The 25,178-nt window shown below is 44.6% G+C and overlaps 2 protein-coding genes across 2 annotated transcripts; both read right to left on the reverse strand.

Moving 5' to 3' along the window:
* Positions 1-11,682: 11,682 nt before the first annotated feature.
* On the reverse strand, positions 11,683-13,830 carry LOC142766998 (uncharacterized). Its single transcript, XM_075868213.1, has 3 exons — positions 13,672-13,830; positions 12,815-12,940; positions 11,683-11,920 (listed from the first exon to the last, which is right to left on the reverse strand). The coding sequence occupies exons 1-3, from the start codon at positions 13,717-13,719 to the stop codon at positions 11,708-11,710; spliced, it is 387 nt and encodes a 128-aa protein (XP_075724328.1). The 5' UTR covers positions 13,720-13,830; the 3' UTR covers positions 11,683-11,707.
* A 1,908-nt stretch (positions 13,831-15,738) lies between these two features.
* Positions 15,739-24,742, reverse strand: LOC142767804 (uncharacterized). The gene is made up of 5 exons (XM_075870045.1): positions 24,670-24,742; positions 19,857-20,085; positions 17,633-17,783; positions 16,613-16,725; positions 15,739-15,877 (listed from the first exon to the last, which is right to left on the reverse strand). Exons 1-5 carry the CDS (start codon positions 24,740-24,742, stop codon positions 15,739-15,741), a joined length of 705 nt encoding a protein of 234 aa, XP_075726160.1.
* Between the last annotated feature and the right edge of the window lie 436 nt (positions 24,743-25,178).

A 25,178-nucleotide genomic window follows, 5' to 3' on the forward strand; every position in this document is an offset into this window, starting at 1 on the left:
CTAATCTAAAGTACTGGTTTACTGTGTTTTGACAAGTACAGGCTCTAGGCAAAGTTTTACCTTCGTATTAAAAACTTTGAGCTCACCAAGTGAAGTACATAATTTCTAGAAAAGAGAGTTTTGTTTTTGTTTGTGGGCATAAATTTGAAATATTGTAGAGAAATATCGGCCACATGTAATCAAGTATTACATGCTAGTGACTAAAAAGTGCCATCATGGGAAAATGTTTGTTTCTTTTCAGAATCCTCAGCATTTCAAAACGTAAGCACTAATATCATAATATCTTTCATTGTAAGCTCTTCCTGAAAACGAATGCTAAACTAACCGAGCTGTAGGTCAGTTGGTAGAGCAATAGACGCATTATTTGAAGGCCGCAAGTACAGCTCCTGTCAGCGGAGAATCATCCTTTTATCTACTTTACTTTCTTCAAACGTAAACAATTAGGACAAATGACAACTCCTGTACTTTCCTCGGCTCTCTTTTCCGTTGGTTTTAGACAATTTTGTATACATTGTGTCTAACAAAAAAATGAGCCCTTAAAATTGCCTTTCGTTCTTTCAATAATGAGAGCCAAGCACTTGACGGGCAGGGGTGCTGCAGAAACACAGCAAGAACATAGCACGTGCCCTCGAGTAATGTTCTTGCTGTGTCTCCGTCTGTCGAGCACTACGTTCTAATTGTGGGGCATAGAAATACGCATGCGGCCGGCGGACCTAGGTTTTTGAGCAGAATTCGTGTGCACTCCCCGGGTTTTCCTGGTACGACGCCATCACGCACATTCGCAACTTTTAACAAGCTGCACTGCAAAGCATATTGGTTTTGCCAATTTACAACAGCGTGCCACCGATATGAGCAGTTGGATCACCAGGTCCAGCAACAATGTCCATTCTAGCGGGTCTCTGTTGCGGAGCCATCACTCGGACTCACAGCTGCAAACGAACGAGGTCGCCGACGAGGTCGCCCTTCACATTCGTCGCATGACCGGAACGCTTCCGGACCTCGTTCGTGTCGCCCAGCAGAGGCTCGTGGCGCAGAGGTGATTGGGAGTCGCTGGTTAGACTACCATCGGCCATGTTTTAGGCCTTTGCTTGCCCGTCGCACGTCCTTGTGGTGTATGCAACCCACTCGAGTATATATATATATATATATATATATATATATATATATATATATATATATATATATATATATATATATATATATATATATATATATATATATATATATATATATATATATATATTGTTACTTGAACTTGACCACCCGGTTTCAAATGGCTGAATGAGCTAGCTTCCGGTATGGCACCATATACACACTCACACTGAGCTTATGTACGACAAGTAAACCATAATAAATGTCACTATAACGTCCAGATCGCTAGGTAAACTCTGCAGCCCTTGCAGTGAAGTCCGATGCTGTAACCATTACGAGCGCATTCCTCAGGCGGATTAGTGCAACACCTTTAGAGGCTTCACTAGGGCTGACGCTCGGCCCTAATTGTTATTGTGTAATAGCGTAATGCATAGCACTTCAGTAGAAGACAACAGCGGAGAGCTTTAGTGCTCACGCTGTTTCCCACCGTAATTGTCATATATATATATATATATATATATATGACAATTACGGTGGGAAACAGCGTATATATATATATATATATATATATATATATATATATATATATATATATATATATATATATATATATATATATATATATATATATATATATATATATATATATATATATATATATATGACAATTACGGTGGGAAACAGCGTGAGCACTAAAGCTCTCCGCTGTTGTCTTCTACTGAAGTGCTATGCATTACGCTATTACACAATAACAATTAGGGCCGAGCGTCAGCCCTAGTGAAGCCTCTAAAGGTGTTGCACTAATCCGCCTGAGGAATGCGCTCGTAATGGTTACAGCATCGGACTTCACTGCAAGGGCTGCAGAGTTTAACTAGCGATCTGGACGTTATAGTGACATTTATTATGGTTTACTTGTCGTACATAAGCTCAGTGTGAGTGTGTATGTGGTGCCATACCGGAAGCTAGCTCATTCAGCCATTTGAAACCGGGTGGTCAAGTTCAAGTAACAATGCGCATTTAAAAGACAAAAGGGTATAGTGGATGGCAGCCTAAGGCAGCACTATGCTGTATACGATTTGAATATTGTCTCGCGTACTGCTACCAGACGGCTATCTTTGACATCTTCGCATACTTGCATACGCTAATAACGAATTCTTCAGAAACATCAGAATAAGCTCTGCACAGGCGCTCTTCGCAAGGACGGCGAGCGAGTTGTTTTCGTATTATGGAGATGAACGAGGGCAGTCAGTTGCGGGGGCGTCGTCTTACAGACAGTCTGACGGCCGTGATGTGGCTCCAATATGTCGGTAGCGTCGGCGTTGAGGTTGCAAGCAGAAAAGCAGTATTGGCCGTGAGCAACTGTTCGGGGTTGATTCGGCAAAGATCGGAGCTGGAGAGCCTTTTAATGCGAAGCAGCTTTTTTGTTTAGCATGTGTAACGCTGTCCGTCCATGTCTCCGTACCTACACGCCGCACCTCGTTCTCCCCGCCGCAGTTGTTGGAATGATGCCAAGTGTGTCAAGTCACAGCTGCGTGTTGACGTCCCTTTCTCCCTCATCCACAGCAGCTGCCGGTATATAGGGACCTTAGCTGCCGGCTCCTGCCAACACACCTAGGTAGTGTTGCTCCTGCGCCCTCTCGTAACACACACCTCTCTCTCTCTTCTATCTCTCGAGCGCCCGTAACGCTCGACTGCGCGTCGAGTGAAAACACTCTTTCGACTCGTTTATCTGCGATGAGACTTTCTTTCGTCTAAAACACTCTTTCGACTCGTTTATCTGCGACGAAACCCAACCCGCCTCCCATGTCCTTGCGTTTCACAAAAAACGTTTACTCGAGTAAAGGCTACACCGAGTTTCGCTTCAAACCGTTCTTGCAGCACCCGCGTCGACGCCCGTTTCAGCCGGGTCAACGGCGTCTGAACCGCTGCTGCTTCGCATGCCATCATGCTTCTCTTGGGGAGATGGTCCATAATTTTGTTCTTTGACTTTTCTTGCCGCACAAATTAGGTCTCCACCGAGAAGGGAGAATTGCAGGAAGGCTAGCGTGACGGGAAAGCGATAGGTTATCCATGCGCATACGTGGCTCTGTGTAACGTGTGCGTGCGTGCGTATACCACTATGATGTTCGTAAAGGCAAGGCTTAAAGGCGCCCCATTTTTTTTTCTTCGCACAGCGCAATACAAGCTTTCTGTCTGTGACAATATACATTTTGCTGACGGTTAATAAACCATTTAACACTACAGAATAAGTGGCTCACGCGCATTCCAGATGCCGCAACATTGCAGTCCTTATGTATTGGCTGTTTCTATGCATAATGCACCAACGCAGCCTTAAAGTTTGATGCAGTGGTACAATATGTCACTCGAGGGTCTCGTTAACACGAACGCCAGTGCCTGTACCGAAATAGAGGACACGCGGAAACTACCTCGCTAGAATGCGGGATTAAACCTAAAATTACAGTCGCTTTGCAATCAATGCTCACGTAGCAAACGAGTTTGCTTCGAAAGGGTTCGCTAAAGTAATGTTTAGATGGTCTTTAAAGGCGTGTATGGGATACACTGTGGAAAGTATTGATAGAGTCATGGCGGAGCAAACGTTGACAGCGACATCATTCAGTGCCCTTTCTGTTTTTTTCGTTTTTTGGCTACAGGGACGCTGAGGCTGCCAACATGCTCTACTTCACGTGTGGCTTCTGCTTCCTCGTCACCTTGTCCGCTGCACTGCTGTATTATGCGATCGCCAGAGACGGTGATTACGTTACACATATTTTACTTGCGATGAAACAACTGGCAAATTTGCGTGATAGCTTAATTTCATAAAGATAATGTTCACGCTAGTTTCGGGCTGCAAGCAAGTAAGTGAATATTGGCCATGCCCGAGAAATTTCAAGGTGAGGCCAGCGAGTATTTTTCAGTGATGAGGATACATGTTTGCATGCCTACATACATTGGTACGTGTAGTTGGCGAAATATTTAGCTATCGTGCATAAGTGGCAGTTTTTTCTGCGCATCTTTGCTATACAACCTAATTAAGTTTCAGTTGAATTAAGGACAAGTGTATGCCGATAAAAACGTGTACACGAAGCAATTTTTTGTAATTCGTTCCTTAATATGGCGCTGACACACAAAGTGGCCGCTGCGCACAATAGCTCCGTTTTGACTGACTGTACATACATACACACATACATACATACGCACATACATACATACATACATACATACATACATACATACATACATACATACATACATACATACATACACACATACATACATACGCACATACACACATACATACATACGCACATACGCACATACGCACATACATACATACGCACATACATACATACATACATACATACATACATACATACATACATACATACATACATACATACATACATACATACATACATACATACATACATACATACATAAAATTGAACAAACTGTCTCCGAAAGGCAAAATTGGAGCGAGCAAAACATGCCATAGCTGGTACATGACCTTCCTTTTTTCTGTCTTTATTTATTGCTCTGCCCTAACGTTTTGCTTTCTACGTGCCGGGAGTCTCACTAAAAAGGCGTGGGTTCGAACTAGTTTGTGCTGCCTGGTCACGTACTTGTCGCTCAAAATTTCTTGGACAAAGGACGGAACAGACAGAGCCAGACTAAAACTTCCAAACGAATTTATTGTAGAAGTGTCAGCATGAATCAACTAGTCATTTCCTGCATATATGCCACACCTTGACAATAAATCCAGTCAGAAGTTTACGTCTGTAGGTGTCCACCTCGTCTTCTCTCAAAGACATTGTGCGCCATGTGTAGGTGATCAGGGAATGCCACTGTCATGCACGTCCTTTGCTGTGCGACATTTCGTTGGCTATAGGCAACGACGACAGCCATGTGTTCAAGTACAGGCAATATTGAAATTAGCAGATTGAAGTGATGAGTCACGTCGATAAAAAATCGCTTCGCAATATCAAAAGAGGTTCATCGCCGAGAAGCCAAGGATTGAAAGAGCATCGATTCGTTGAAAACAATGCATACAGATGCGCATATGGACAGTAGCTGCACTTCTCTGCATACACAGGCACCGGGTTCTGTGCTCACACCGCCACCACAGCATAACCGCCAACAAGGTCCGCTCTAATACGACAAGTTCAAAACGTCGGAAGAGATCCTTGTGAGCGAAGTTTCACTTCCTCTCGTAAACTTCACAGAAGATTGCGATACTGCGTGATGATAATTATCGGTGCAGCTGTGTAGGTGCTTCGATACACGATAAGCTGATGCACACAACTCGAGCGAGATGAGTATGTGTGTGCAGTTGCATATCACACTGTGGCTGGAGCGGATGACTTCGCTAGTGCATCCTATTTCACATAACCTGCCGCAGACAGCTTAGCGAGACGGCTTCGCTGAACGGGGGACCACGAAAGACGGAACTCAGAACAACCGCCGTAGACGAGTGTCCGTTCATGCAGCGCTTCGTATCCCTATATGGAACCGGCTGACGCCTTCGCAGCATAGCTTAGTGAAGGCGTCATCGGCGACCACACCACGTCGCGCACTATACTGTGACGCCGCGCGTGGCCGCTGCGATGCCATCATCTCGCAACAGTCGTTTCCTCCTCCACTTGCCCTCCTCGCTAATGGCGTCTCTCACGCTTAGCTGCACTCTACCATCGCTCTCTTTCGTCCTCGTTCACTCTGCCGCTTGCGACGACGCCGATGCCCCTCAACGCAGAAACACACGCCCAAGAGCTGCGCTGATTGAGAGTTCGAGAATCGGGGCCCCAAGGAGCTTCGGGACCCAAGAAGCTGAAACGCATGCGAAAGAGCTGCGCTGATAGAGAGTTTGAGAATCGTGTACCCAAGAAGCTTTGTACGCGCCAGGACGCATGCGCAGAACGCAAGCCAATCTTGGACTCTTGCATTTGTGTCGACCCAAGGCACACAAATCTAAAACTAGCCTGGGCCTCCAAGGCGTCTTCGGTCGCCAGCGAGACGGAGCAGACGCAGCACGAGCCACAGTGCCGTATGGCCCGCGTCTGGTATGACCTTTAATTTTGCCACGAGTGGTACCCCATGCCTTTTACCCAACGCAGCCTGCATTTGACCCAGTTCTCAAGCTCGGCTGATAATCCGAACGCAAGAGCAACCTACGAAATGCAGCTTGCGAACCCAGTGTCGTGGGCCCCCGATTCTCAAAATCTCCAATATAACGAATAGTTGTTCCGTTTAGACACAATTTTACACCAATCTTTTTTATTTATTCAAGCACACGCGAGCGGCAAGCATGCTCTCATTCTAAACAAGTGCTGGGGCGGTTTTATAACACCGTCATTGTTCCAAACTTGTAGAAAAGTGCGTATCATGAGCTATGAAACGGACAGAAAGAATCATTTGCGGTCCGTTGCACTTCTCCATTAGAATTCCCACATAAAGAAAATTTGTATGTCGCGAACCTCACGCAGTCCTATGCCTAAGGGCAGGCATTCGAAATAAAAAAAAAGGTTTCATTTGTATAACCGGAGAAATAATAACCTGTTAACAATACATATTCCCATAAAGGTTTACGTGTTTGCTCTGAAACTCAACGCATTGTGTGTAAATGTATTTCACATGCATGTTTTATCTGCTTCTCGTTTGGTATGTTTACAAAGTTGATTTATGTTTAACAATACATATCGCAACGTAACTTTCATACACTTCGTTATCTCTAATCCAAAAGTTTCCTACTCAAACAAACCAACGCTGGTTGAGACCTCAGGACCCGCATTCCCAGTCACTTCTCTAGGTAAAAATTTTCGTAATAAAATATTTCAGCCGATTGTGATACGGGAATAAAATTTGCCAAGCGGGCTGACCACATTGAAAAATGTACGGTAGAAAAGGAACTTGCGTGAATTTGAGCCTCTGTGTTGGAACTGATCCATGCCTATGTTTGCGATAAAGGCACGCTGACACTAATAATAGCATCTCAATTTCAAGTATGGAGACCAACGATGGGTAAGACGGATGCGGACATCGTGCCCTCAACGACAACCCATTCAACACCGACAGTTTCGTCCACGAGTGGCTCGGGTGGCCCTGGAACGGCAGTGACAACCGGTGCCACAACGTAGACAGTGCTCACCAGGCGCAATGTTTATGAACTGGTCCTCTGCCGGGCAGCCGACTCGTCATTCTGAAGAATTCAGTGATACAAGTTCTACTAGAACGTATTGTTTAAATAAAAATAAATGATTACGCCACACTTGAACCCCCCCCCCCTCCGAGATCAGAGTTACAAATCTGATAAATAATAGCGGGAAGTATGCAAGCTAATTGATTCGTAGACTTCGTCGCACTCATTTCAATATGAAGATATCTGGGTGCATCATCACAATGGCAAACAGGGCAAGTTGCAGTGCTTACACCTTGAACTAATAAAAACCACGGCAGAGCTTCATCGTTAGTCTTCTGGTTCTCGTCTTCTGTCGCGCTGTTTACGTGTTCAATGTGTAGGGTATATTGCTTTTTGTTTCCCCATTATGATGCACGTGCTCAACAATAGAGTATTTGAGATATTGCTTTCTTGAAGAAGGTTATTTCATCTTTTTATGAGCGTGAATATAGTATTTCTTAACTTTACAGTATTTTACGTTTTCTGAGCTTTGTCTGCATCATCACTTCCGTTTATGTTGCATGCGATTGTGTCCAGGGTGTTGTTTCAAGGGAGAGGTCCCAATCAGGGGCTACTGCCTGTCAGCGTCTTTTTCTCCAAGGGTAATGGTGGTGTCACACGGCCGCTTTTGGTGGCAAGCGAGCCCGATCGCAATCAAATTTCATGATGACCACTGGCTCCCATGCGCGAGCTGCAAAAAGATGTTATTAGAGAAGAACTCTTGAGAAATTTACCTCTGCTCATCCAGTTACATTGTTGGATGGCGATCAGGAATGCGCTGTGGAACACCCCTTTGACTTTATAAACTGAAATCCCCCGCCTCCGCTCAGAGGGATCCGTGTGCTGCAGTTTGTACGACACAAGCAGGAAGCACTGGGAACAAGAACCGCCTTTATTTCTCTACTCAAAGTGTCGCGAAGGATCCCAGGCCGGCAAAGCACGGCGCAAACACATACAAGAGGATCAAAAACCCAGAGCAATCAATCCGCGTGGACTGGTGGTCAACGGAACATTAGGCGCGAAACATAACGGCGAAAATGCAAACAAACTCACACGCAACTCGCAGCAGAATACGTGCCAATGACTCACCTCGGCGGACGATCAAAACTGGCGTGGGGTTTGCCCTGCAGCACCCACGAAGGTAAAACTCTGGCGTGTAAGGCGACCGTCATGGCATCCCGTAACCTCCCGCCAAAAAGCCCGCCGGCTCACCTCTCCTCCCTTGTAATCGGCGAGCCACTTTCTCCCTCACCCCATGTGGCTTTTTTTCAACGCCACCGCTCTTCACGCTCAGGGGCAATGCATCATGTGTTATCCTAGCACCGGCTTCCAACGTGCGTTTTGCAGATAAGGCCCCATCGGCCCGACAATGCTTGTGAATCAAGATGAATTCAATTCAATTTTTAAGATGTGTTCTTAATGCTACCTTGTGAACCTGTGTCGGCCTGTATCAGGTTGTGGCGCCATTAAACTGGCAACAAAAGAAAGAAACCAAACGTGCCCCGCCGCGGTGGTCTAGTGGCTAAGGTACTCGGCTGCTGACCCGCAGGTCGCGGGTTCGATTCCCGGCTGCGGCGGCTGCATTTCCGATGGAGGCGGAAATGTTGTAGGCCCGTGTGCTCAGATTTGGGCGCACGTTAAAGAACCCCAGGTGGTCGAAATTTCCGGAGCCCTCCACTACGGCGTCTCTCATAATCATATGGTGGTTTTGGGACGTTAAACCCCACAAATCAATCAAAGAAACCAAACGTAGCTATGTGACCCAATCAAAAGATATAAAATAATTTCATGCTATGATGTCACTGTGACTCCTCTAAATTTGTTTAAAAGGAGAACGGTGGTGCGATCATGTGGGAACGAGTGAACAGTATGCTAGAGTTAGTTGATTGATAAGTGGGGTTTAACGTCCCAAAACCACCATATGATTATGAGAGACGCCGTAGCGGAGGGCTCCGGAAATTTCGACCACCTGGGGTTCTTTAACGTGCACACAAATATGAGCACACGGGCCTACAACATTTCCGCCTCCATCGTAAATTATGCTAGAGTTACCAGGCGCCGATTCCACAAACTAAATAAAAAAAGTTTCTGAGGTGAGTTTTTTATTGCCTAGTGTTTTTCACGCCAACAGAAAGTGGCAACAGCGTATGTCGCATTTGCAAGTACAAGCGTTCTATAGAAACTGTATCAAGAAGGGCTGACAGAACGTGATCAAAGAGAAAAAATTGCCCGCAGCTTCCCTCGGGGGAACACTGAGGAGGATGCGGACCATATAATTGGTTAACGGGGTGTTAAAGTGCGACTTACTTGGGTCGATGGCTAAATTGGTTAACGTGGTTGTGAAATGGGGTGTTAAATTGCGACTTACTTGGGTCGATGGCTAAATTGGTTAACGTGGTTGTAGGAGGGGGTGTTAAATGAGTGAACACGTACACACGTATGCGAAAGGGCGGCGCTGGTCGAAGGGACGTCGATCATTGTGTTTGTGGATTCGTTGGAATTCATTTCACCGCGACCTTGGACGTCGACGCGCCGTACAAACCAACCGACGAGCGGCAACTGAGCGAGCGAGCGCCGACCTTGAGTATATATACAGCACGACGGCGCATGCACTGTCAGCTGTTGAATGTTCTCGAAGCGCGACGCCAAATGCGCGTCCACTGGAGAATCAGGAGAATTGTAGATGTCGAACGCGGTGTGTAGAGGAGGAAGGGTGCACAGATGGTGGAGGAGTGAAGCGCGCGCGGTGTGTAGAGGAGGAAGGGATGCACAGATGGTGGAAGAGTGGGCGACGGCGCGACGGCGCATGCGCGCGCGTCAGCTGTCGAATGTTCGAGAAGCGGTGCGGACGGCGCACTACAAGGCGCGAGTATAAGATGCTCCGCATCTAAAAACAGTCATGCCATAGGAATGCAGGTATTTCCCATCGAATATAGGTAGCATTAGATGTAAAAACAAGTATATTTGTAAACATAGACTATGACCCATATAAATAATGGGTTTATGCACGTTTTTACACAGGCCAAGCTCGCCAAGAAGGAATTCATGGGACCGGCAAAAAGTGCATTACGAATGGGGAATGTTGAATAGTACGAAGAAATCGATGAAAATATGTGTTACATAAATACATTACACTTTCATTTTCTTAATCCTGGGCTTACTTTGCATAAAAGCCATACTTTTTGTCATCCTGTGACGTCCTAAATTTGACCCCAGCGCCAGACTCTTGTGTTCTATTACCTAAAACGTGCACAGCACCGTTCCCTTGGGCGTACTTTCGCCCCCACCACGTCCACGTGACAACAGTTCTTTCACACGTGAAACGACCAGGAACTGATAGTAGGTTCGACAGCAAACCAGACTTAGTTGCGGAGCATCTCTAGAGCTCGCTGAATCCAATGGCGTCCACGCTCCACTGCGCATGTGCGTTTCCTCCCCTCTCTCATCTCCTCTGCCCCTCCCTATCTCGTTTAGCAACGCTGGCGCAGGCATCATCTGCTTGCCTACAACCGTGGTGACTACTACGCTCGCCTCTCCTTTCCTCTTGGAAACTCCTCCCCGCGGAGTTTACTCCCCCATTGAGCCTGCGCGTTCCCTATCAATCCTCTCCTCACGTCTAGTGAAAACATACCAACTGAGTGCTTGATTCTGACGGGGACAGAAACTGCAGTCACTTACTGACAACGTTACTTCCTGAAGAAGATAGCGGTGCGGCAGCGACTCCTCGCTTTGGTTGTCTGCGAACGCCGTTTCCGCTTTTTTTTTTTGCGTCGCATATTCGCGGTACTTTATTATGGGCACGTCCTAGAATCAACTGATATATTCGGATTGCGGCCAAATGTAACTGAATTAACAAGAGTTTAACGGCATTCAACAATGCATACGTTGGCCACGATCGAGAAACACGTCCGAATTATGCAATTATCTGAACTAAAGCGAACCGAATGAATCAGCGGTGAGTATATTATACAAAATATGAAGTTACATGTTTCGCAATATTGAAATAACGCGCACCTGAGCAATATCTTTCCCTGTGCATTTGAAATAACGACCTTCGGAGAACTGTAAGCGTGCCTCAGATGGCTAGGACATGTTTGAAAAAAAAAAAAAAACCGTTAACGAAACAGCGCAGAAGATGAGACAAAGCAGGATGATAAAATATTGATTTCGCGTCTCGTAAAAGAAACCCCGTCCTTGAGACACCACCTTTGAACACCGCGAATGACAATGAAATCTAGGTTACTTAGACGGCTATACATAAAATACCTACTCGAACTGAACACTAAGTAAAACTAAAAGCTCAAACAATGAGACATTGAAAAAAGTGAATGAACATATGCACAAATGCAATGAATTTTTTCAGAGTATAAACATTGGTTAATGAAAAACGAAAGAAAACTAATTAACAGAATAGTCGCATTAATATCTGCAATAGCGAACGTTAAGTTATGATTCGGGACGTATAGAAGTGCAGTTGTTGAACACTTCGTCGATGTTAGGCTTGCTCTCGAAAAAGCGGACCAAGGCCTTCGCAAGTAGCGTGCGGCCGTAGGCTCTGCTTAGCAGGCTCGGGCACAGGCGGCTGTGGTCGGTGTACTCGAGACCGTAGAGTGCCACTCCGTAACTGAGTTCCAGGTGCCTTTCCTTGGTGAGACAAAGCTGCAACGGGTTGCATACGCATGAAGGACGAGGCAGAGGCACACGGTGTTAAGTGTGTGAATTAATTGCAATACTGCAATGAGAACACAGCACTTAGACAAGCGAGAAAAAAGCTAAACACACATAAAGTTGACACACATGCTGCATCAAGTGGCCCAAATTTCTATTATGCTCGGGTGGTAAACAAGGTCCGTTGAAAAAATTGCGTAGGACATGCCACTTTGTCGAAGCGTTTACTCGGGTCCTCAATTGCTTAAAATTAGGTCGGTGGCTCTACCCCGAAGCACAAGATATGCGGTCAAATGCAAGTACGCTCTCGTTGACGGATCGAGGCTCTCATGATGAAATACACCTGCTATACTAACTGCCCTAGCTGCAGAGTTGCTTGGGGTTGCTCTACAAGTAAATCAATCAATCAATCAATTAATCAATCAATCAATTGGTCTATGGGCAAATTCATTGGTTTGTATTGTCAAGCGACGACATTTACATGTCGAATTTCGCATTGCGTACTGCTCACAAAGACAGTGGCACAACAGTGGTTGTGGTGGGAATGCCTCGGGTGCGATTCCCAACAGCCACGTAACACTTTCACGAGGACTGAAAAAAGCCGTCGCAGTCCCGATTCTCTGAAGCACTGTTTGATTTGAGTAATAAAAATTGCAGCCATTAATGTTTATTTTTGCATCGCTAATGCTTGTTGTGGCAGACGAATATGGGTGACGAAGATTAGGGTGACTCTGCGGCAGCCGCAGCAGCAACAACAACAAAAATCTTCAGAAAGGCAGCATGAGTAAGCGTCCGCACATCATTTACTCTGCTATGCGTCCGTGGGAATACCTGTGCGCCGGCCTTGACTGCATGGCTTTACGTTGCTATAGTTCGAAGACTTACCTTCTCAGCTAAAGTAAACTCGTTGTCGTACAGAATGGTCCTCCGTCGCTTTTTGGAATAGGTTGCTCTACCGGCGTACCGGTCAACTGGAAGGTGGTTGCGCACAAATTTCCTGTCTCTGCAGAACTGCGCGCGCAAGAAAAAACATCTTGGGATGAAAAAATGCATTTACTGAAGCTCATATGGAACAGTACACTACAGTACGAAGAACATTACTTTAGAATCCTGGGAAGCGTCACTCCTTAGGGTGACACCACGGGGCAGGCCCATGGGGGGGGGGGGGGGAGGGGCACTTAGACCTAGCCTAACAGCCGCCTCGCAGGCTCTCTGGACAGCCAAAAGTCGATGTGGCTATTTCGAGCTTTTTAGGGCCGAGCTCCATTTCTGCTTCATGAGGTCCTTATGCCTACGTAATGAGGGGTACCGCTAAAGCACGTGCTCTAAATCGCACGCTTCTCGCAGCGAGGGCACTGTAAGCTGAATAATACTATTCCTTTAAACTGCGTCAGATATGCTAACATGTTGCAGGAAGCGAGAAAATGGCAAGAGCGATAACGAGGATACGAATAATCAACGCGGATAGGGCGCACCTAGGAGGAGTCATCGTTCATGGCACACTGCAATTAAAGCCATAAAAGAGAACGTGATGGAATTTGGGACGAAACCTGTTTTATACTATTCCTCATGTATGAGTGTGCGTCTGTATGTGGTAGTGTATGTATGCACATGTCGAAGTGAAAGATTTCGGGGAAAACTCAGCCTATGTTCACATAGTGTAGATGCGACTGATCATCACTGGCATAATAGCAGCACTACTCCCAGCTCTACACAGAAAAGACTCTTGACAGCGTGCTTACCTGAGACAAAGGAATAAGGTATTCGCCCCTGTATGAGGCGCACTGCATGCCGGGTAAAAATCCGGTGACATTGAGACTTGTCTCGGCATCCGGATGAGCGGGTTTGTAGCGTCGCGCGAAGAGAGCTACCGAGACGGCCAGTGAAGTCAGGTTGTTGTTTATCTTCTCGAGCATCGCAAGCGCACTAACCTGGAACGTGAGAGAAATGGCGCCGGAAAAAGTCCCTCTACTGCCAAGTTCTTATGAAAGCATCAATAAGCACCATTCTCAGAAATCATTGAATGATCATATTTTCAGATTGACAAGGAAATACAAGTAGCACCAAAAGAGAGCAGAAGGAACCGAGACAAGAAAAAGAGACAGGAACAAGAGGTCTACTGCATGGTTCCTTCTACTTTCTTTTGCCACTGCCGGTATTCTCTTGCCAAGACTATGGATCGACTTGCCTAACAAGAGCCCCTGATAAGGTGTTGTTATTGAAGTTTATTGGCTCACAAATCGGTTTTGTAAGAACGTCATGGATCCGTCAAATGCGAGTGGTGCTACAGGAGTTTGCCGCGTGATTTAATTACTTGCGGTTTTCTTTAGGCCCGAAAAGCTCGCTGGATGTGAAGCAGGTGGTGGGTGATGGACAAAATTAGTCACGTTATTGCAGGTCACAATCATGAGTGATGGAAAGTGATAGCTCTCACTCGTTGTGATTCCACTTCGCGAGTGGAGCTCACTGCGTAATGTTCGCTAGCTAAGGTGCACTGCACCCGCTCGTTGGGGTACTTTGTGGCGAGAAGCGCATTTACTCCAAACTCCACTCTCGATTTCTGTCGGCTGTTGGCCAATAGCATGCTGTCTGCTGTTCGACGTCAAACAGCAGATGCCAGCAGCTCCGAAGAGAGTGAACACTGGCTGGCCTCTGTGTAAAAAGAGGATGGTGGTGAAAATGGCAACTTCACTGTGCGATTTTTAAATGACTTGAAGATTTGGATAACATGTTCATAGCCTATCTGCTATCTGCATGACGTGTTCTCTCGCCAACACGTTGGGGTTGTTAATGTCTCGTTAATGTTTACCAGACGCTATTGTTTTGCATGTGTGTTTTTATTATTCTGCAAACCGTGTGAAAAGGATCTGCAGCTGAGAAGTTACAAACTGACACAGGCGTTTCTCGAACGCAAGTATGCATCCCTTTAATTGAGGAAAGTGCACGCAGGCCATTAACCTCGACGACAGCCACACTGAACATTGCCATATAGAGTGCTGTTTGTTTGCAGCGACTAAGCTCACCTAATAACAGGAATAAGCATAAGGTGTTCCTTGTGTACGTGCTTTTCTTGCGCAGGTAAACTGAGACTCTTTACGACAGCAGCCTTTTTGTAAAAAAAAAACAAAAAAAAAACGAGAGCGTGTATTTGATTTTCGAGGCAACGCAGCTAAGTTGGATCATTTAAGGTTTGAGTTGAGACAACATCTATCACATTGACATGTACTTGAGGAACGAAAACTTGTAATAATGGCATAAACTAAAAAGAAAAGCGTCTGGCGAAATTATTTTTGTTTTTTTAAGAATTTTCTGTAAAGACCATTGAAGATCGCGACGTGGGCTATGGCACTTACTGGCGATTGGTTGTACTTAAAACTAGTTTTCATGCATTTCACGTACCAAAAATTATAAGCAGTACTCTTGTAAGAACATTTACTCTTGTAAAAAAATATAAGCAGTACTCTTGTAAGAAAATTTACTCTTGTAAGGAATTATAAGCAGTACTCTTGTAAAAACATTTACTCTTGTAAGAAATTATAAGCAGTACTCTTGTAAGACAACTTTCTTAAACGCATAAAGTCTATCTCTCACCTAATGAGAGTCCCCCGTTTTCTGGGCAGTGTTTATCAGCCCTCGTTTCACTGAATGTGCCGTGAGTGAATGTTGGTTACGAAAAGGAAACTTGCTTGCACTAGCTTTTTTTTTGAAACGCAGTGGGTTAACTTATAAGCCAGTAGACAATGCATCGTTTCTATCGTTAAGTCTGTCTACTTGAAGGTCCCAAGGATTCGTACTGCTTCAAAGCAAAGTTATCGTACCTGGCTCTCTCTGTATCTCCCGAGTGAGTCGAATGGCGTCGGAAATACCATCTTGCATTCCTCGCCGAACTTCCTGTCGTCGTACACCACGTGACCACGAGCGATAATCAAGTCTGGCATGCGAACTTGCCTGCATGGACAGCAGACACAGCATTTCACCTATACGACGACACACAGTTCTCTTGTGATTGCCAACCGGTGTTAAATATCATGGCGTGCCTGGTGTGCATTGTAAAATTGAGATAACTGCTGATTTGAGATAATGCGAAAATTGAAGCTCCAAAATATGCACGGATAATACGAGAATGAAAGCGCAGTAATGAGAAGAAAATAATGGACTGTAATACGCATCACTGAATGCAAAACGAATGTTATTGTGCATTTGGTGAAATCCCAGTTGATAGAATTGCAGCCTTCGCAATGATAAATTTGTCGAGTTCTAGATGCGAGTGCATTTTCTTAGCCAGTCTCTCCAGCTGTGTTACTTGGAGTTGTCATTTTGTGAACATTGGCTGGCTCATGCGGCATGGTATTCACTATTTATGTTTGGAAGAAGGTGAAATACGCTGGTTAAGTCATTAAGGCAGTAATATTTATTAGCTCTGATTTCGACTACTAATTGATATGACGCAATGCTAGGGCTGAAAGTTTTTTTACGAATCGGTGTCTATCGTGCATGCCCATAATATTTCCTATAAACTCAGTGAAATGCGCTAATACGTTTTTTTAGGCGAGGCTTGTGAGGTAACAGTTAATTTTCGCCAACTGAACGTCGACAATCCGCGTGCCGTCGAAAAATCTTCTGGTTGACATAAAATTTTACAGCGAAGTCACGCATGAATACAAGAGCAATTCCTTTTCTCACCTCATGGTGTCAAGTGCACCTCTGATGTCATTATTTTCTAGGAAGAGGCCAATGGCAAAGTAAAATTTTCCTGGAACCCGACTACGTTGCGTCTGCAACAATGTGTGAAGTTTCTGCAAAGAACAACAAATGGTTGACAAAGTGCTGAGGACAGCCGAGATGACCAGAATGATGTACCAAATTTTCGAAAAAAGATCAGTGTGCAAGCTCACTGACGTTGTTTGTTTGCTATAATCACATGCTAAAGTTGATGTGTTTAGGTGCTAGATTGTAAAGAATTTTTGAATAGGTGGCGCCTTCATCGCTACACCAAGAACACGCATAACACCAAAAACCACAACCACACAGAGATTACGCACAAAGAAAGCGGAAAAAAACTTAACGGGAAGTAAAAGTTGACCAGGCGCTAACGTGTCAACCTGAATGACGCGTTATGCAGAAAGTGAAAGTCCATCCGAAGATCACATCTTTGAGCCCGCCACTGTGTTCTATTCTGCAGGTAACACATTGTCATGGCCTCTGTCCCTTAGACGTAGATGCTATGTATTGCTGCGAGATGCACGAAACGAAGCCCGTCAACAGTGTGCCTATTGTTCATGAACCGCTACCGAACAAATGTAGCGGGCAGCAGCGGTATACATTGCAGTAGTTGCTCAGGTATATCACGAAAGTAGCTTCCGACCCCTCACTTTCTTTCCAGGGGCATAGGGAGAATTTTTTAGGACAGGGGAGGGGGGAAAGATGATAAAGAGTAATTTATGTATATTCTTGCATCTCTCTGTATGTACGCGTGCATTTACACAAATGCAAATTTTGAAAAAAAAAAAAAAACTTCGGGGAGAAGGAATTCAGCTTCTCAGTTCTCCTTCTCCCTACAGCAGTGCCTCCTTCCCCATACCCCGCCACTGCACGCACGAAATGACCATAATGCAACTAGGCTTGAGTGCCCCTTGTTTGTGAATGAATGACGTCACGAAAACTAATGAACAAAACACAGTTCGAAACGGTACTAATACTTACTGCCAGAACGCCAACAATCTCACGAAATCGGTCAGCATTGTACTGCTCGATGGAAAGGAATCCGTAATGACGGATGGCTCGGTCCCAGAGATTTTCAATCGTGGAAAGCACCGCTGGCATTTCGAGGTCTCGTGCCACTTGTGATGCGTTTCTGTTCATGCAGCAAGTAAACCATATAACTACTCTACAAATAAAATGACTGCAAATGAGTCAATTGGCAGTTTTTATCAAAACATCAGCTTATAAAATCCCGATGCCCAATATTATTTCCATATACACCTGTCATAGCTAAGTTATTGTTGAGCCCCGCCACGGTGGTCTAGTTGCTAAGGTACTCGGCTGCTGATCCGCAGGTCGCGGGATCAAATCCCGGCTGTAGCGTCTGCATTTCCGATGGAGGCGGAAATGTTGTTGGCCCGTGTACTCAGATTTGGGTGCACGTTAAATAACCCCAGGTGGTCGAAATTTCTGGAGCCCTCCACTACGGCGTCTCTCATAATCATTTGGTGGTTTTGGGACGTTAAACCCCACAAATCAAATCAATCATTAAGTTGTTGTTGAGTTGGAAACTTTCTACCGTGAGAAGTTTTTCAAGTTTGGTTCTTGCGTATAAAAAAACACCACCATCATCAGTTTAAGGCGGTCCAATGAAGCTAAGCACACTAACATGATTAAAAAGGAAAATTATTCTTTATAGCTCAGTGGGAAGAAGAGCACGATAATGTGAATTATTGTGACCACTAAGTCGCGGCTGCTGAAAATGCATGTGGAGTGGCGGCTTCAAGTTTTTTCTCAGTATCAATCTCGTTAATGTGTGAATCCTTGCGGAACATGTCACTCAAATTCAGCACTCGCTATTGTCCCGTCGCCACCTCACCCGTAGAGGAATGTTCATTCGTCAGGAAGTATAGCACGAACACTTCAACGTGTGACCTAAGTAAAGCAGTTTGGCCAATGCCAGCAGCGAAGCTCTGGGCGCCGTTGCCGAGAACATACCTCGCTATGCTTAGATAGTAAGTCAGCATGGGTAAAATCTTGATAACACAGCCCAAAGCTACGTGGCACTAGCGTCCATCAAACTGTTTCAGGGCACACTGCGCAGCACTGCGTTCAAGTTTAATGACGACTGTAAGATTTAGCTTTGACACTGGCAATAATGATGTTTCAAGAAAATGAAAAAAAAAGAGGTTGCATGTGTGCATTGCAATCACTGACATACCCGATAAAAGAAGCACGGCACTCTTGATGCATGCCTTTTTCACCTAGACTTTGTACTTTATGCTCTAAATTTACTCTTGGTGATTCATACTTTAATAAAGACTGCCTAGTGAATTACGAAACAAAAGAAAAAAAAAACTACGTCTGCAAAAATAAATAAAAGGAAGCTGGAATTGAGTGCATGAAACTGACTCTACTTTTTCGCATTCATCATGCATGAGGCGGGCAGCCACCATCACCTCATTGTAAAATATACAATAACAAAAAAGTGAGAACTATGGTTCTGTATTTCCGTGACGTCCACTTTTTTATGTTCAGCAGTTTTTCTGTTCAGCATTTTTTTTTCTTGTCTAACCACGAGCCAACTCGAATAATAAGGTAGCTTGCAATGCCCAACGAACGTTTTCGAAATGAAATTGATTTGTATGCTGTACTCATTATTGTTGTGCCACAGTTATGACACACTTCAACATCTTCACCCCTTATGCCCTGGTAGTTATTGTGGTGATACCGAATATTACTCCTGCAAGTTCAGGGGACTTGATATACAGTATTTTACGAATGTGCCTCACCAAACGCTCATGCTCAAAAGAGGAAGCGAACAGAAAAGAGAGTACAGAACATACGGCACCCTTCGCATGTCATGCATTATTCCCCGATACCAGCGCGGGCATTTTCTCAACACTGTTGTGCTATGCACAAACGACTGGCCCAAGTTAGCACTCTGATCGTATAGGCGTATGCCACCATCTTGCGCTCCTAACGTTGGTGACGTTTGTCTGTAAGCGATGAGTGAATGGTACAACAGTACACTTAGGAGCTGGACAATAGCCATATTGGTTTGTTACGTGTTTCGTTATTTTCTCCATTTGACATCACTACGCACAACACCGAGGAATAGATCACGCAACAGCCCGAGATGGCGTCATCCTTGAATTGAAAGCGAAGTCGTCAATTGAATAACTAGCATTACAAAAGAAAATAAGGGAATTCCATTCGTTCTAACCTGTAGGCGAAGGAGAGGCCGTACTCAGTGATGCTGTGAAGTGATGCGTGACTGAGAACGTGCTCAACTGGTGCACTAAAGTGCGGGCTGTAAAGCGTGTCAAACGGGCCTGTGTCGTAGAGGCCGTCGTAGAAGGTGTAGTCGCACACGCCGTCCGCAGGCAGCGGCTGTGACTCGTTCGTCGCCGTGCCGAATACGCAGACCACGGGAAATGGCGTCATGGGAGGCTCTGCAGTGTTTATTGGCATGGCAGAAAATAACAAAACTGATTTAGACGCCGTATTGCGATGAACGAATCGATCGATAGATCGATCGATCGGTCGGTCGATTGATCAATCAATCAATCAATCAATCATGCAATCATTCAAACAATACATAAGTAAATAAAGGTAAGAATCAATCTATCAATAAAAAATAAATAAGCCATAACATCAACTAATAAATAAACAATGAAGCTTTGACATTATGAATAATAAAATTTGTTCATTATACCTCGACGCCTATACAAAAAGCTAGTCATCAGTTCAAGACAAAAGTTATGTTTTTCATACACAAATGCCGTACACTGCAAGTTTCGGCACATATCAGGTTAATGAAACGAACACGAGAGCCCAAAGTCGTTGGTGTGCAGATAGATAGATAGATAGATAGATAGATAGATAGATAGATAGATAGATAGATAGATAGATAGATAGATAGATAGATAAATAGATAGATAGATAGATAGATAGATAGATAGATAGATAGATTGATAGAGAAATAGATAGATAGATAGATAGATAGATAGATAGATAGATAGATAGATAGATAGATAGATAGATAGATAGATAGATAGATAGATAGATAGATAGATTCAACGGTGCCTTCGAATCTCCAAGTAAGGTTGTCCGTTGAAGAGTTACGTACCACCCGCTGTTTCCATTGTTCATGAACGCGTAAACTATAGTAGGGGCAGAGTTACCTTTACAAACTTTCATATGCATGTCTATGGCACCCACCCCAATCAGTCAGCAGCTTTCATCTGAAGGAAACAAGCCAAAAAATACACAAGAAAGTAAATAACAAAAAAAACTTGTGGCCGTCATTTAAACGTGCTGTGTATCTTTGTCATTACATTTGGGCCGCAACGTCCAATAATTCAAATGCCTTTAGGTTACACGAAGCATGTCGCGGATTTGTTTGGCTATAGAAATACTCTAGGCTTAATGTCCTAAAGTACACAGGAAGTACTGGAAAGCTAGGCAACGAATGCAAAGCGAATTTTTGAGGACGTGTGCATTATAGGAACGAAAAGGCTCCGGCTTTGATACGCAGCCTTCTTCGGTACTCCATCAACCATTCGATGCAGTACTGCAGTACTGACCTTTCTATGATAATACTTGTCGGGACTTCACACCCCAAAACAACGACATGATAATGCAGACCGACGCAGTAGAGGGCCCCGAAATTTCTACCACGTGGTATTCTTTAACGTACACCTCATTCTATGTAAACAGGCCTCAGGCATTCCACCTCCATTGACATGGCACAGTTCAGCAGGAATTTGAACTCGCTACCTCCGGAATGTCTGGCCTTCGGAGGCATGCCAGACGGGTATTGCTGACAAATTGGCCAGACGGAACGCTCGCTTGGAGAATTTAACAACGTGACGTTATGCTCCTGCTTAGGATAGTAAATAACTATCCTAAGCAGATGCTTAGGATAACTCAAGAGAATAGGTAAAAAAAATGTTTCGGTGGATTGTACTAATCATAATATATTCAAGCTCTACTTCATCTGGTGCGATAAGGGCAATGTTTCGAGGGGGCCGTTTATTTTGTAGGATATAACAAAATATATCTAACAGATATTTAAGCGATGGAAAGCACTATAGCAAAAATTATTCGCTCTTTATCAATTGTACTGTATGTTTATCACTTAAAGTAAAAAAGAATTAACGTGGACGAAAGAAACGTCGGTGGAATGCGAACCCAAAACCTTCGATATACAATCTTCTAGTGTAGATCCTTTTAATTGCATGGCTAAATCAAATGTTGCAGATTTGGATTGCACAGACGAAGAGGGCGTTATTCTGACCAGTTAAGTACAGTTTAATCTTGTTCTTAATTCATACACTACAGTTAAAATATCGCAGTCTTGCTGCAGCGCCAAAGCAATGATTGCGATGGCAATGCATTCTAAAGTTGCTCAAAGCGCAAATTTAGAAGCTAACTCTTTCTGTTCTGATCTCTCGGAACTGTACAAAACACCGCTGTAAGGAAGTATGGCTTCCAGGAAGTGATTTTCATGCCGTCTTGTTTCATCTTTGTTTCAGTCGCGTTCGTCATGAGCTCTCACGTGCTCTCGCTTCCACGTGGAAAATCAAATGCGAGCGGTGATGTTATTTATTTTAACTTTATACTGAGCATGACGGCGGCGTCAAAAACGCACCGAGAGCCATAGCAGCGATCACAAAAAAAAAGAATATTGACCACTATGACCGCTTGACTTACTTTTGTGTTAGATTCATTTTGCACACATTATACACTAATTTATATTTAGCTACGTTGAAGATCCTGAGACTATTAGGCGAAAACGCGAACTTTTCTCAAGCAAGCACCACCATGTGAACTTCGATATCATAGGACAATAGCCAATTTGTTTAAACTGAAGAAAATTTTTGCCCTAGTCATCTGGTACGTGGAATAACATTGGCAACACAATGATTAAGACACTTACGTGCAGGAAAGACGGGTTCAGTTGTCAGCTCAGTCACTGTCGAGGTATTCGACGTTGATGGACTGGTGGCAGTGCTTAATGCCATGCTTTCAGTTGGCTCCACAGGGGTTGTAGGTGGTTCGGTTGGCTTCACAGACGTCGTAGACAGATCAGTTGGCTGGTGAGACGTCCTAGGCAGCTCAGTTGACTCGACAGATGTCGTAGGCACTTCAGCTGGCTCGACAGGGGTCGTAGACAGTTCAGTTGGCTCTACAGATGTCGTAGGCACTTCAGTTGGCTCGACAGGGGTCGTAGACAGTTCAGTTGGCTCGACAGATGTCGTAGACAGTTCAGTTGGCTCGACAGATGTTGTAGACAGTTCAGGTGGCTGGACAGATGTTGTAGGCAGTTCAGTTGGCTGGCCAGGAGTTGTGGACACTTCCGTTGGCTCGACGGATGGTGTAGGTAGTTTGGTTGGCTCGGCAGGTGTCGTAGACAGTTCAGTTGGCCGGGCGGACGTCGGAGGCGGCTCAGTAGGTTCCACGGATGTCGTAGGCAGTTCACTTGGGTGGAGAGGGGTCGTAGAAAGTTCAGTTGGCTGAACAGGCTTCGTAGGCAGTTCAGTTAACGTTGACGTAATAAAAGGCGACGGGCCAGTATATGGTTTATAAGTCGACGAGGTAGCTGAGGATGGCCAGCTGGTGGCAGTGCTTGCGGTGCCCCTTGTCCGCAGAATGTCGGGCATCAGCGGGTGTAGTTTCTCCTCTTTGACGTCAGCTTCCTCCGCTTCAGTCTCGGTAGTGAAATGTTGTTCTGCGTGCGAAAGCTCGCAATTTAACGAAGGCGGCCGCGCTAACAGTGTCGAGAAACAGAGGTTGAAGAATCGTTGAGTTTCAGCAGCGAAATTAGCGTATTGCCCATCTGGCCTCGCAATGTTTGCGGAAGTTATTTTTCGTAGTTTTCTAAAAGTGAATGACCATGTCTTTCATCAGACAACGAAAAGTGGCGTTATTTAGCGGTTTCACAAACCTTTCGCTGTTTACGAACATGTTTTCTGAATGGTTCCTCGCTTGACCCACTCATGGAGCCCCCTATAGAGAGAAGGGACTACGGGGAGCCACAGATGGGCACTAAAATGCTTCTAGGTAATTTTTAACTTTTGCACTCGATATAACAAAAAGTTTTAGAAGCAATGTTGGCATAATCGGCCGTACGAAAAATTGCGAGATTTTGTTACGAGGGCCAATGATGTCCTGTTCTAGGATTCGAAAACGAGTATCCTGACACTGAATGAACTCAGTATATAAAACTGTGGCTACTATAGCATCATGATATTGTCACGGGGGCCACTAGTGCGCGATAGAGACAAAAGCTAGTATAATACAATATTCACATGAAGCTGAGACATCGAATGGCTGATATTATCTCCCGTGTGTTTGTAACTTTTTTATTTTCAGTGAAATGTTGTATTCAACGGCACTCTCGTGCAGAGTGCCTCGTACTATCAACTAGGCGGCTTCAGCGCTGTTCCGGCGCCTCTTCATTCAGAGCTGTAAGGGTAGTACTGTTTAAGGCGTGACACATGGACGACATCAGCTGTAGGTGGGGAAGAAGTTGAGCGAGTGATTAGGTAATCAGCATCGTTGACCTTTTCGAGAGTGTTGTTGGGCCCTGTATATTGAGGGAGGGGCAACTCACAGAGATTTTCACGTCAATACAACGTGCAGACTACAAAGTTCAAGATAGCAGTTGACTTCACTATGCCCGTTGCAATTTCAATTTGTGAAGGTCTTCAATACACAGAGCCTATTGTTAGCAATTCGGTGAGCCACGCGGGCTCTAGAAGCCAAGTGGTCTTTGTGACAAGCATATGGAGGAGCTGCGTAACCTTCATAGGCGTGATCACGCACAGTGGCAACACAATGAATACCTGAGTGTTCATCTAACATCGTATTTAGGTGTAAACAAGCATGTCATTACAGTCGGTTCTGGAGCATCTACAACATCACGTATTCTCCATAGGAGCACACATAACTCGTTCTTTAGTGTATGAAAATTAGGTTACCTTACATACGTACGTACGCAACTAGAATTTGACCAATGCGAGCACTCTCACCACCGTGAGATACGGTGACCAAGGCGGCAAAGATCATCACCACGACCAGCGCAACACTCGCCACCACGGTCATTACGCGGATTTGCATAACTCTGCAAAAGAGCATACCAGCAGGAATAAAACAACAAAAACAAAACAAAACAACTAGAACGGAGAACAGAAGAAAGCATACTGGTTCGTAGTAAATATTGACACACGCAATGAAGGACGCATGTTCAACAAGAGTCGGAGTGGTCAATTGTTCGGATACTGAGACCAATGCTACTTTTCTCATATGTCCATTACATCTGTTAGGACATGATAAATTTTTCAGCATTTCACTATTACAGGCAGCTAATCATCTGACGTGCCGTTTTTTCAACTTGATGTCTGTGAAATATTTGGTTCCATTCATGAAAATAGTAAGCCTTCAGAAATCAAGGGCCAAGTAGTCAGATTTTGTAAGCGATGCGTAAAAACGGGTCGTGGAAAAGGCGTTTGTGTATTGACAGAAGAAACTAGTAGAAGCG

The sequence above is a fragment of the Rhipicephalus microplus genome, chromosome 7 (assembly GCF_043290135.1).
Source record: "Rhipicephalus microplus isolate Deutch F79 chromosome 7, USDA_Rmic, whole genome shotgun sequence".
In the NCBI taxonomy this organism is placed as follows: Eukaryota; Metazoa; Arthropoda; class Arachnida; order Ixodida; family Ixodidae; genus Rhipicephalus; species Rhipicephalus microplus.

Bases quoted from the DNA above. Each gene is read 5' to 3' on its own strand.
- LOC142766998 (XM_075868213.1), bottom strand. From the start codon at position 13,719: ATGCAGTGCGCCTCATACAGGGGCGAATACCTTATTCCTTTGTCTCAG. The intron at 12,941-13,671 runs GTAAGCACGCTG...TTGCGCGCGCAG, and splicing joins ACCTTATTCCTTTGTCTCAG to TTCTGCAGAGACAGGAAATT. The intron at 11,921-12,814 runs GTAAGTCTTCGA...AACCCGTTGCAG, and splicing joins AGTTTACTTTAGCTGAGAAG to CTTTGTCTCACCAAGGAAAG.
- LOC142767804 (XM_075870045.1), bottom strand. From the start codon at position 24,742: ATGACCGTGGTGGCGAGTGTTGCGCTGGTCGTGGTGATGATCTTTGCC. The intron at 20,086-24,669 runs GTGAGAGTGCTC...TAAACACTGCAG, and splicing joins GGTCACCGTATCTCACGGTG to AGCCTCCCATGACGCCATTT. The intron at 17,784-19,856 runs GTTAGAACGAAT...CTGCATGAACAG, and splicing joins GGCCTCTCCTTCGCCTACAG to AAACGCATCACAAGTGGCAC.